The sequence below is a fragment of the Festucalex cinctus genome, chromosome 14 (assembly GCF_051991245.1).
Source record: "Festucalex cinctus isolate MCC-2025b chromosome 14, RoL_Fcin_1.0, whole genome shotgun sequence".
Lineage (NCBI taxonomy): Eukaryota > Metazoa > Chordata > Actinopteri > Syngnathiformes > Syngnathidae > Festucalex > Festucalex cinctus.
In genome coordinates, this window is record NC_135424.1 from 23,263,589 (window position 1) to 23,277,500 (window position 13,912).

Here is a 13,912-nt window from a genome sequence, read left to right on the forward strand (position 1 = left end):
GCTGGCAGACTGCCGAAGGGAGTGAGATAGTGGAGAAAGAGGAATGCGGCAAAGAGCAAGTGACAAGAGGTGGAGGAGGAGTCACAATGGAGGCTTTTAGGCCAAAAAGGCATACATCTAAAATGAAGCAAGAAATTCATAGTTGCGCTGCATCAACTCTTACCTTGGAGTTATGGAAAATAGTTTCCACTCTAAACTTGTGAAACTCATGAAGCACCCAAAAACTGTGAAACACATGGTTACAACTTATCAGCTTTTGTTTTACCAACCACAAACAAACCAAAAAACATTTTGCAAACAAATCAAAAGTACGCTGGTAGTGTACAGTGTATAGTGTACTTTTGTTTTAGAAATAGCTATTTCAAAGCACTATGTAATTTTTAAATAGGAGAGTGTGTGTTACAATGGGGGTGTGATGGGTGGACCCAAAAGCGGAGAAACGTGACAGGAAGACAAACTGTCAGGACAATATATGGTGCTTTATTTCCAATAACTAAATAAATAACTGGATAGGACGTGAGCAGACCGGGCATGATGTGAGACGGGAACACTTGACGTGGCATGGTGTGAGAGACTTGAGAAGACGTGGAGAACTTGAGCTGATGTGGAGAACTTGAGCTGATGTGGAGAACTTGAGCTGATGTGGAGAACTTGAACTGACGTGGAGAAGTTGAGTTCACGTGAAGAACCTGAGCTGACGTCGGGAGAACGTGACCAGATGTGGAGAAACTTGACTAAATGTGGACAAACTTAACAAAACGTGGAAAAACTTGACTAAACGTAGAAAACTTGAACAAAACGTGGAAAAACTTGACTAAATGTAGAGAACTTGAACAAACAGAGAAACTAGCAACGCAGCTTATCACTGGACAGGACAAAACAGGACAAGACAAGGTTTACTACACAGCAACATATACAATGCTCCCACACCCGCGTGAAAGAAACACCACTCCCTTATGGACCCCTTTATGTCCTACGTCACGATGACGTCACGGTGTTAATTGGACGGCAAAAACAACCGCTGGAAGCAACAAAGTGCAGCTGGAAGTAAACATCACTGATTGTCTGTTTATTCTATTCTATTTTTATCAGTTTACTCACATATGAACTCAAATGGCCGTTTTCCACGTCCTTTCCGACGTGAACTTTCTGTGAAAATATGCTGACCGGTGTTAGAACCACACGCCACTGAGGTGTTTTTGCCTCCAGCTAAGCCCCGCCCTTTAAATTGCGCCACATTGTTTACAAACTTTGAAGGGGTCTATCCCAACACTAGTAAGACACACCTGGGAAACACAGCAGGTAGGTGGAACCAATCAGCAACACACACCGGGAAAGAAAGACACGCACAGGTGGACAAGGTTAACAATAACGAGACTGGGGAAAGACACAAGAACGCCAGACAACCAACATCCATCCATTTTCTTGACCGCTTATTCCTCACAAGGGTCACGGGTGATGCTGGTGCCTATCTCAGCTGGCTCTGGGCAGTACGCGGGGGACACCACGGACTGGTTTCCAGCCAATCGCAGGGCACACAGAGACGAACAACCATCCACACACAAGCACACCTAGGGACAATTCGGAGCACCCAATTAACCTGCCATGCATGTCTTTGGAATGTGGGAGGAGACCGGAGTACCCAGAGGAGACCCACGCGGGCACGGGGAGAACATGCAAATTCCACCCAGGAAGGCCGGAGCCTGGACTCGAACCGGAGTCCTCAGAACTGGGAGGCGGACGTGGTAACCAGTCACTCACCGTGCCGCCCAGACAACCAACACTCTCACCAAAATAAAACAAAACCCAACCCAAACAAAACTGAAACATGACAGTGTGCTTCATTCACTGTCACTTATGCTGATCGATACAATACCTGAGATAGAACTTGAACATATCAGTGCCAACATGAGAAAGCTAGTTTTTGAATTTTCTTTATTTTATTTTATTGTTTTCTTTATTCTTGCTGCAGACTGAAATGTGAAATGAAGACATTGTTTCAGCTTTTAATTCCAAATATTTATATCTGGATGTGACACACAAATTAGCATGTAGTACTTGCCCCTGAGCAATGAAGTCAAATGGCTTCCCAAATGGCCTCTGGTCATTCTGTCAAGGTACAGTGTGGTGTAGTAGAGGCAAAAGTAGGTGAGTCCAAATGCAGGGAAGCAGGCAAGGCGGGACTGCATGCAAAACTTACCGGTACATATTTATTTAAAAACAAAAACAAAAAACAGATGCACAATGGTGCTGGACAGCCAGGATCAAAATGATGTGTTAAAGCCCAAAACAAATCTCAGACAAGGGTATGAGGAACCAGGTAATGACCACAGATGGCAAGACAGTGACCAAAGAAAGAAAACAGTGAAACAAGCGAGTCATCAGACTAAATCTGTTTTGATCAAGCTTTCTGGTTTTAGGTCTTGGCTTAAGCAAGCAAGGAAATGGACCGGTGTATAGTTGAGTACATCTCCACCTCCTTAGCAGCAGGACACATTCGACCATTCCACTCTCAGTTGGGAGCCGGTAAGATAAATGTAACTGTATACTGTCTCATCATAATAAAAGACTGTAGTAATAAGGGCTTCTCACAAGGATGCTTTACTCCAGGTACAAATGTTGATCAAACTATCAAGGCTTACCTACAGTGTAATTATGTATTTAAGTGTGACCTAATGAATTGGTTTGTGTTCTGTTATTGTTGGACAATATTGGGTAAAAGAGCATGCATGTGGATTTGGTAGTTCCCATCAATTCATTTGCAACGATCCTCAGATTTTATACGCAGGGTAGAATCTCCTTTTCCTTGGTCTCCCGAAGTTAAGTTAAATGATCTGTCAACTCCTTTTTACCATTAACTCGTCTTGACCCAGCTGTTCAATTTGTTGTCAAGGTTGAAGTATCCAAATGAAATGAGCGGGGCTCATTTCATCCTTGGTTCATCCTGTGTGCTACTTCTGAGGATGATGACAATCATGGGTTTTAAATTAATATAATAAATTTAATGGTGTTGGTATACTTTAGTTTTGGTGGTTGGGTATGCCTGAAATCAAATTATTACAGTATATAACATTGATTTTGTTGCTTCTTATAACAGCATACCACAAGAATCGCCCAACAATGTGAAATTATGCCCCCAGGAGAAAAAAAATACATTGCATTTTCCTTTCAACAGTGCATCAGATTAAATCATCGGATTTCAAAGGTCGGGTGTGTTTGCAGAATACAGTAACCTCTCTTTCTTGAGGCTTAAACAGGAAGAGTCTTCATCCACACCCAGAAAGATTTTGTAGAGACAACTGACCTCAAAAAGTGACTAGAGGGATAGAAGCCAAGTTGTCTTTAGTTAGGAATCCTCACAAGACAGGAAATACCTTGTAAAATATGGAATGAATGTGATGAAGTTGTCACAGCCGCAGAATGTCTGCAATGTTTGTGACTTTAATCACTATTCATTCACTCCAGTCATTGTATCCATTTCGAGAAACAGAAGATTTCATTTTCATCAGGCTAATCAAATCAACCTTTTTAGTTACAGATGGAATTCTTTCCTAATGTTGACACTGTAGCCTGCTGCATATCACTCTACCTGTTATTTAAACCACATATACAGTATATTGTTTATTCTTGTCAAACTTGAACTGCAAGGCAATGGACGGGGCGATAAAAACAAAGAAAGAGAGAGAGCGAGAGAGATGCACTATAGGAAAATCATAACAGCGCTACTTTATTTATGTCAATTGGTTGCTCATAATTGATTATTCATGCACAAATGTTAAGACAACTTTTTTTTGTGGGTGACTGGCATTTACATTGCATAAAAATAACATTTTTGTCATGTGTGATTTACTGTTTAGCCATTATTTCAACTAAGATTTTTACAATTGATTTTTTTTTTCACATGCACACACACCCATACAAACAGATCCTCTATCAATTTTCATCCCCCTCAGCTCTCCGCCCCGCGCACAGTGGGTCGGTGGTGGCATGGGTTGAAGTTCGAACCCCAAGATCCCATTCGTCTTGCACGGGGAAGTCATGTAGTGACATGGCACTGATGACTATTATACTGTAACTTCTGGTACAGATATTTGTTCAGTTCAGTTGTTACTAATAAAGCGATAGAGGCACATTAAATATGGAGGGGATTATATTGCAACAACATAAGGTTTGGTAGTGCATAGTGTCGCAAAGAAATAAACACACAGTATATGAAAATTATGTAAACATATATATCAAGTAACTATGGTGGGGAAAAAACTCTTTTCCACGAAGGGTATTATTGGTCAAGGTGTCCTGAGGTGATTTTGTTATGTAACTTGTTATGCTGAGCAGCACACCAAAACGAAAACATGGACTGCACGGGAACAGATCAAAATATGTATTTTATGTTTCTGAACCTGGCCTTCAAAAGTCCACCAGGATCATCTTGTTTATAGAGTATGTAAATGATTGTTTGTCTTGGCGTGCCAATAAAAGAACTAAAGTCAGGGAGAGGTAGTCGTTCCAAAATAGCAAATTCTCTTCTTCTCTTGAAGTAATTCCTCTTGAGTTTAGAAAATAACTGCACATGCGGCAAATGATTGAGAACATTATTAATGAAATTACAAGAGACGGAAGACACAATTTTGTCATGTTCAGTGACGTCTCTTCATTTGGGTCCACCAGATGGCGGTCTATGCAGGCTCATAATTGGTCTTCTTTATAGCTAATAATTTATATTAAAAAAAATATGTTATATCATGAATACTATTAATATTATTCAAATAAATACCAATTATCTTAGGAAGGTAATTTCATTATAAACATTTATGTATAATACAAAGCCAAGATAAATGGTGTAAAGGCCTCAGTATACTTCTGCTTGAGGCTCATGCGGAGACGTTACGGCGAAGCTCAGCTCGTGCGTTTGCCTTCCAACGGGGTATATGCCACGGAAGAGGCGGGGCGTAATTTTGCACATCAGTTTTCCGGTCCAGGTTGCGAACGCGCAACCGAGGGGCACAAAGTCGGAAGCACAAGTAGTTTTGACGCAGCACACACGTCGCAAACGGAACCGGAAACAAACCTCTTTCGTGGCATATACCCCACTTGTGCGCAATACACGTCACAAAACACATCGGTGTCTGCTGTGGTTTCACTCCAAGTAGCTCTGTCGCTACGGCTGGGAGGCCACAGAGTGGAGATTCCTCTGCATTTTATGACGAATTCAGGAAGTTCAATTTAATTCAGAAACACGAAACAAAGCCGGGGGAGAGAGTCGGCTCATCACCGTGGCAATTATTTATTGCCAATTTGCACCAGTGTCGGCAAACTCGCCAAAACACAACAGCTACGCGCTTAGCGAACATAGTTTTGTTTTTGTTTTTTTAGTTGTTATTGTTTTCCGCCTCTCGTCGCAGGCACATATCTACATGCACAGCCGTGATCTTCGAGCAGGAAGTCGATTTGCGCCGCCAAACAGTTGCCTTCATGGAAACTATCTGGGCGGGGGCGGTGAGAGAGAGAGAGAGAGAGAGAGAGAGAGAGAGAGAGAGAGAGAGAGAGAGAGAGAGAGAGAGAGAGAGAGAGAGAGAGAGAGAAAAAAAAAAAAGCCGAGTACGCCATCGAACGGACCAATCACGAGCGAGCTACGGCCCGTCATCTACGGTGTGCAAGGATTGGCGACGTGTGCACCGCAACCGGCTACGAGCTATGCGGCACTTAAAATTCATGGCTCGCGTAGATCATGTGATCTACGCCGGTCATTAACGCGAGAGCAAACGTGGAGGCATAAATCAGACTTATCTTCTAAACAGGACTGAAATAGGAGAGCGTGTTTAAGTGATGAGCAACTCAAATCATAGTGTGCATGTCCATAGCTGCTCTCAATAGACAGCCATGGGGCCACATTAACTGGGCCCATCATCCATCCATTTTCTTAACCACTCACTCCTTACAAGGGTCGCGGGGGTGCTGGAGCTTATCCCAGCTGGCTTCAGGCAGTAGGCGGGGTACACCCTGAACTCGTTGCCCGCTAATTGCAGGGCACACGAAGACGAACAACCATCCACGCACACAAGCACACCTAGGAACAAATTAGAGCACCCAATTAACCTGCCATGCATGTCTTTGGAATGTGGGAGGAGACCGGAGTACCCAGAGAAGACCCACGCAGGCACGGGGAGAACATGCAAACCAGGAAGGCCGGAGCCTGGACTCGATTTTGTGTCCTCAGTACTGGAAGGCAGACGTGCTAACCAGTCAACCACCATGGTGGGCCCATCATCCAATTAAAATACAGGATTGATGTCGTGTGACATCAAGAGGCAACGCACAACACACACTCACTTTTGGCAGTTGGCAGTATACAAAAGTAAACTCGATTGGTTTTCATCGGGAGCAAAACGTCCATACGTAATAGATTAGCAAACCAACAATATGAATGAAGTAGATTGGTTGATAAAGAGGAGAGATTTTGCAAGAGTGAACCACCTTGTAGCAGCACAGCTTGTGGACAGCACACTTTTCAGTAAAACATTTCCGTGTGCTAAATGTGAAGCAGCAAATAAAATCTGGCCAACTAGAAAATACAGAAACTGAGCTAACTGAACAGCACCGGTGAGTAGCATTTTTATTTTGAACTATTCAAAGCTTTTATTCATAGCCAAAATTTGTAAGGCTATGAATAAATGGTACTTCATTTATATAGCGCTTTTCCACCGGATTGTGATCTTGAATTAGAATTTATTGTGTAGACTTTGCTGCCTGTGGATGTAAAGTGCCCACTGCTGTGCCCCACTCAACTTTTCATGCCAGAGACGCCACGCATGTTATGTTTATGTTATGGTCATGTTACTTGGTTCTTATCTGTAAACAGTGAAGGGGCGTGAGTTTAGGACCTGCACTTTCAGGGGGCTTACAGTAAATGACCTAACCCACCACTTAGTAACCATTAAAAATATTTAAAAAAAAATAATAATAAAATAAAATAAAAAATAAAAAGATTGCATAGCATTTCAGCACCTAAATGTCTACTGCAGTGTGTTGGAGGTGTACTGGAGGGTGAGAGGGGAATTGGGTCCCTGTTTAGAACCATGATGGCTTTTATATTTTTTTAATCTTCTTAAATCTACTTGTCCTGGCTCTGATACACTTGTAGCACCTCCCTGAAGGCAGGAGGTCAAACGGGTCGCCTCCAGGGTGGTAGATGTCCTTGACGATTGCCTTGTGCCTTACTGAGGCAGCGGGCGGTGTAAATGTCTGTCAGGGAGGGGAGAGGGCAGCTGATGATTTTCTGAGCTGCCTTTATGCAGCCTCTCTCTACTCTAAAACTACCCAAAAGTTGAAACAAGCCAGCTAGAAACACTGTCTTTTGACTTAGTCTCATAAAGTCCAGTTATTCCTAAAAAGTGAGCCTTGAAAAAAAGTTGTTTATTGCCAATACATTAAAAAATATGAAGAAACAATGGTGTAGTTTTTGTTTTTTTGCTGGGTGGCCAGTCTGCTACAAACTATTACTAAAAAGGTTTGCAGGCCTATATGCAACGGTCCAACAAATACATCAGTGTTGTTGTGCAAAAGTCCCACACATTTTCCAAATAAATGTGAGCTTTTGTGTGGATAGTGTAATGTGGCATGACAAGCCTGGACATATTATTTGTAACAAGAGGACACTGCAGTTGAGTGGTACAGTCTAATACGCAAGTGTATTTAATTATTAAAAAAAAAAAAAAAAGAAGCTTACTGCACACCACTGCCACTAAATAAGATTAACCACAAGATTTTACTAAGAAACAGGTCATACAAGCACATGAAAGACCTGCACAAATATATGTCAAATTAAAGGTTTTGTTACATCTGTTTGATTTTCTTTTGCTTCCCCTCTGACGTTTAGAGGGTGACGTGAAAAAAGGCAACATCCGTGATCCTATCTGCCAACTGGAGGAAGAGTGATTTCCTCAGGAGTGGTCTCTGACAATTACTGGATGCACATAAAAGGCCTTGAGAGGTTCCTGGCCTAAGAATAACCCCATTTAGTGCAATTTACTACTGAGGGAGGGTCAGACTGGAAGGTTGTTAAAATTGTTGGACTTGTCGACTCCACCGCACTGTTTGCCATCATATTTACTTTTAAAAATATGAATCACATTTTCTTCCATGTCTCATTCAAGTGGTTATGTGGCACTCAATCATGAGCTGAATGATTGTAGAATATGTTTTCAACACGAACAGACAATGAGTAGAAACTCCAGTATGGGGTAAAAATTTACTTGGAATTGGCTTTGTTTGTTTGCAGCTGTCTTGAGGCATGTTTGCGACGTTTGGGCTGCATCCCAGTAGTATGCTGCATTCGAGGATGGTCCGAAGTCGGACTTTTCCAAGTTCAATTCAGAAAGTGTGTACGGGAACGCCCCCTTGAACTCAGAAATTCCACTTGCCGGAAGAAGAAGATGAGGAGAAAAAAAACAAAACAAAATAAAATAAGAGACGACCCCGACTTCACTGACGGACTCTACAATGGCAACCACATACCGTGAATGGTAAAATACAATTTACTCGAAGGATAAAACTAGATAGCTTTCTTCATTCATAAATATTCAACATGACGTGATGCAACAACGTGCGTGACAATATGCCACCATCTCCCTGCAAGAAATTATACAGTGAACTGCTTAACTGAATGAAATGCAGACATAACAGAAAAACATATTCCAAAGCAAAGTAAAAATAAATAAAAATACTTAATTTTATTTCGAAAGTGTAGAGCACATTTCCAAAACAACAAACAAACAAACAAAAAGGAATAATTCTGGGCCACAATGACACAAGGAACATTGATTAAAATTAACAGTACGAAATTCCATATTCTAGAACAGGGGTGTCAAACATACGGCCCGCGGGCCGGATCAGCCCCGCAAAGGGGTTTAATCCGGCCCGCGAGACAACTTTGTAAAGTAAAAAGAAAAAAAAAATTGTAATGCCAGACCAATTAATCAGTCAGCCACAATCAAATATATAAATTTGTCATTTCAAAAGGAGTCCTCAGAGGAGTAATGTAACTTGTACACGGAATGGCCCTGGAAGTCATTATTTTTCATGCAACTTAGTTATATATATATATATATTTTTTTTTTTTTAAATCATAGACCAAGATAAACGTATTAAATATGACACAAATTCAATTACTGGTAACACAAATACATATGACAAGGATTAACAGCCTTATAACTTCATTAACTGTGCCACACAATGCATTCTGGGAACTATATATATACACACACATATATATAGATAGATTAGATTTAACATGTCCGGACCTCATTCAGGCAAAGTGTTGCCGCGTTTCATTTGCATTCCTGTTATTTTTTTAAACAATAGATTACAGTTGAGCTCTGTAATTTAGGGCTGGCCCAAAAATAGCAAAAAGCTGCGTATAATTGACGGCAATTGTTAAGTAAAAGTTATATACCATTATTTTACCGATCCGGCCCACTTAGTAATATATTTTCTTCCATGCGGCCCCTGAGCTAGTATGAGTTTGACACCCCTGTTCTAGAAGATCAGGAATTTGGGATTGTGACATGAGATTATAACTAGAGTGAAGAGAGGACAAACCTGCACCAAGGGAAACCAAATTCCAAACTTTTCATTTGCAACTTTTATTTGCATTAAAAAGCATTTCTTCTCCTTCTATATTTATTTTCTTTATTTCTTTAATCCTTGAAAAAAACAGCAGCAAATCAAATACCTTACATTACATGTCCTATTTAAAATAGTAGGAAATAAGAGGGTGCTAATGGACCCTCAACTGAATAACATTCCGAAGACATGGAAAAAGCCCCCTTTCAATACAAGTTAAAACACAAAACAATGTGATTGGGATAATATGTACATGTGAATTAAACACTGGTTCTCGTTTTCTGACGAAGAGGAGACTGTACATTCCACTGCCTCGATCCAGAAGGTCTGTAACAGGAAAGGTTTAGGTTCAGTCATGTCCAACGTGGAACAAGATATCACTTTAAATTCAAATATAACGCCTTAAGCCTCATCATTCATAGATGAAACCAGCAGAACACTTTTTTAAAATGTATACATTACAATTTGGCTTCGTGGCAATTGCAACTCATTCAGAACACTGCAGCTCGGGTTCTGACAAAAAGAGAACAGAAAACAGCACTCCAGTCCTAAAGGCTTTACACTGGCTCCCAGTCAGCCGTAGGATAGATTTCAAAATTCGACTACTGGTCTATAAATCACTGATTGGCTTGGGTCCTGAATACATTCAAGAAACGCTGATTTAATATAAACAGTTCTGCGATCTGCAGACTTGGGTCAATTAGTGGCACGTAGACCGCGTTCTACAAGTTAAGCCTTTTCAGGCGCATCCAAATTGTGGTGGCCTGAACAGAACCAGCACCGGCCCTGCCTATTGCTGCCCTTGGGTGGATCCCTCATATCAGGATTTGGTCAATTTAAGATTTTTTTTTCCAGAAATCTATGCAAGTAGTCATTTCCCCCTTTTTTTTTTTTTAAATAAATTATTTATCAATCGAGTGTTGGGGGGGGGGGGGGGGATCGTTTGCGTTATTTGGTTATTTGATGATGCAATGTCAATGATTGAGAAAACATGACGTTTTTGAGGATGACAACACGGCACATCAACAGAACTCAGCACTTCATCACCTCAAGTATGACACTATTTGGCAAAAAAAATAAAAAATAAACTACAAGTAAAAAAAGATGATGTAATGTTTACTAATAAAAGAAAGTAATTCATAATTAATAAAATATAACTCTAAAACATTGTACATAAAAAGTGGTGATCACATTTATGAAATTTGTAGGGACATTTGTATTTTTACCTGTGTCCAGTCTGTATGGACACAATGGCCTGTAGAATACACAATGAAATTCATTTTTAAAACTTATTACGTAAATAAAATGAAAGAAAATGACTAGTGGCCATAAAGTCCCATTCAAGATATGTGGTTATACAAGCTCTCTTCAAGGCAAGTGCAAATAATTTAGATTCAATAATTCAATTAACATTTAGGAGTATCTCCTATTTAACCAGTTTCCACACAAGCTGTGGTGTCTCAGTCTGAACACTGGGTGGCACCCACACAATGCCGTACTTCATTAAGATAGCCGAAGAAGAAAGCCACAAAAGGTTAAATGGCTACTGTGGCGCTGTGTGCTATTAACAGAGCTGTTAATAACCATTAATTATTTAGGCAATTAATGACAGACTACAGCTGCTGTAATAGAATGTGTAAGGATAAGTAAAATTGCCAATGTCTCGTTAATAAGATGGCCCTAGAAGTTTACCGGGGTGTTCCGTATGGGCCAGCATTAGTTAACTTAATGTGGCCCGACACAGTCACATGGTGGCCCACTGTTAATGTCGACCCCTGCTAGAGTTCAAAGTAAACATGGTGAAGCTGCATTTAGCTCTTATGCTGCACACAAATTGAATAAACTGCCAACAGAAGTGAAGTCAGCCCTAAGTGTAAATGCTTTTAAATCCAGGTTAAAAACTTTTTGTTCCCCCCTATGCCTCTGATTAATGTCTTCTAAATATTTTTAAATCATATTTATTTTTCTTTTAATTATTTTAGAAATTATTCTCTTACCTGAAAGTTTTCTGTTAATGTAGTTAATGTATTTTAAAGTTTACTGTTAATGTGGTTTAAGGTTAATGTACGTTCTTAATAATTTTGCTTCTTTATGTTAACTGTAGTTTGTTGGTGAGTCTTTGCTTATGTAAAGCACATTGAGTTGCCTTGTGTATGAAATGTACTTTAGAAATTAGGGATGCACGATAATGCCATTTTCAACAGATACCGATAAACCAATAATTTAGAAAGTGCCGATGTTGATAACCGATAAGTAAAAATGCAACAAAAAAGCTGTGAGGGTAATATTTTGGAGAGACACAGTAAAGAAAGCCCACACTCGCCATTATGCATCTTCTGTGAACGCGAGGTTGCGTGCCTTATAACATCATAAATATGCGACACTACCATAGGAGAGGGGAGGGGTTGAGGAGTTGGGCACAACTTTAGCCACAACCACAATAGATGACCAACGTGGCATGTCTATTATCAACGGATTTCTTTATTTTCTGGTTTATCTGTATGACGTCAAATTGGTCGGTAATTGCCGATAATTATTGGCCACCGATATTATCATGCATCCCTAATACAAATGAAATAATAATTAAAAAAAAAAAAAGTCTTGACTAGCCTTAATAGCATCTACTTAAAAAGTGTTTTCAACTCAGTAGTGTTGGAAGAAACATGGGTAATAAAATACTTGTTTTATTTATTATTATTATTATTATTATTATTATGTATTTATTTATTTTTATTTATTTTTTTTACATGGCACAACTCACTGATTTTCATCTGACCGCACATGAAGAATGCTAGACTCCTGGCGTGAACCTGTCAGAGCACAAAGACAACGTTTAAGATCATGCAAACCAAAGCACTGTCAAAAATTAATTAGGGGTGAAACCATTTTCCGTTTTGGGCCAGTTTGAGGGGTGAAGGGGAGACAGAAAGAAAGAGCAGCCCTCAAACACCAAACAAAGCTCAAGTTGAGAAGTCCTTTAAAAAGCATAAATATACAATAGACAACTCGAATTTATGAGTTACGGTCTTTTTCAATAGGGGCGTCACCGTTATCGCCTTACAACAGTTGCTCACTCTGCATCCATCTCTTCCCTCTCTGCTGTTCATTAAAAGATGACACTGGCTTTTATATTTGTAATATTATGAGCAGCGCCTCATCAATATCAATAAATCCACCACTATTCTATATATCCCCATCATCTGTAATTTTAGTGGGGTCTTGCATACAGAAATATCCATTTTGGGTGGTGCGGTTTATAATTTCTGCTGGCAAAAACTATATGGTGTTACTCATTTTATAGTTAGGGATATAAAATGTGTTGCAATGTTTTCACTGTGTACCTGTGATTTTATTTTGTTGACATTACTTTGTGATATTGTTATTATACCTGTGACACTTGTGAAACCGTGATAAAATTTTCACTAACAGTAATACTCACTTTAATAATTTAATCTTCTAAATACACAGTGTTGGTAAGTTAAACTGACGTATGGTCAAAGGAACATTTTTTGACATGCCCACAAAAGATAAATCACATTCATACAATAGGTGGATGACTTGAGTTTATCAGACGCGTGGGCTACTTTCTCAATATCTTATTTCATAAAACTGAGTATATGGGACATTTCATACTTGTTGCATTATCGCTGTAGATGGAACTGACTGCCTCCTCAAACGTTAGATTGATGTCAACACCTGGAAAAGATGGTGAGTTGGAGAGACTGAGCTAAGACAGTGCGCGATACTGCAACATGTGTAAACATGCGGCCTCATACCGTTCGGTGTGCTGATGGCTCTGTTACTCACAACACGTTGAGTCATTTCTGTAAGACAGCACAAACATGCGTGCAAGGTAATAATGGTCCTTGTTTAGGAATTGTTCTAGGAAGAGTACTGATTGTCATGTAGATCACTTGAGCCCGTATCTCACTGCGCTTTGTGCAGTCTTGCATGGGTGCACGCACGTAGCAATTGTTCCTTTTTTTTTGGCCAGCCTCATTCAGTGCTCCAAAACGCGCAAAGCCACTTGCCGCACTTTCTTCAAACCCTCTTTACGGGCTTTAAGAAATTAAAAGAAAAACACTTAATTGCTTGTATCCTTATTGCTAGGTCTCTGTAGTGTGAAATTAAGTACATAGTACATTTTTGGTGAGCAAGTGTTGGTTGTTCTGAATAATTAATGATCAAGGTGAAATAACTTTTTATTAGATTTTTTTTTTTTTTTTTTTTAATAAACCAGTTATTCGCTGAAAAACTTGCATGTTCACTTTTTGTGCTTTCTGAAACACCC

General features: G+C 39.8%; 1 protein-coding gene across 4 annotated transcripts in view; it reads right to left on the reverse strand.

Moving 5' to 3' along the window:
* Positions 1-9,617: 9,617 nt before the first annotated feature.
* The window catches only part of ncapd3 (non-SMC condensin II complex, subunit D3), a 37,314-nt gene continuing 33,019 nt past the window's right edge, over positions 9,618-13,912 (reverse strand). For 2 of the 4 annotated variants that reach the window (XM_077494677.1, XM_077494676.1), the window contains exons 32-34: positions 13,398-13,445; positions 13,255-13,317; positions 9,618-9,948 (exon numbers count right to left, since the gene is read on the reverse strand). In XM_077494677.1, coding sequence (XP_077350803.1) covers positions 9,776-9,948; positions 13,255-13,317; positions 13,398-13,445 — 284 coding nt within the window. In that variant the 3' untranslated portion in view covers positions 9,618-9,775. Of the gene's footprint in view, positions 9,949-12,382; positions 12,432-13,254; positions 13,318-13,397; positions 13,446-13,912 lie in introns of all 4 variants that reach the window. The other 2 variants (XM_077494678.1, XM_077494679.1) reach the window with 2 other exon arrangements.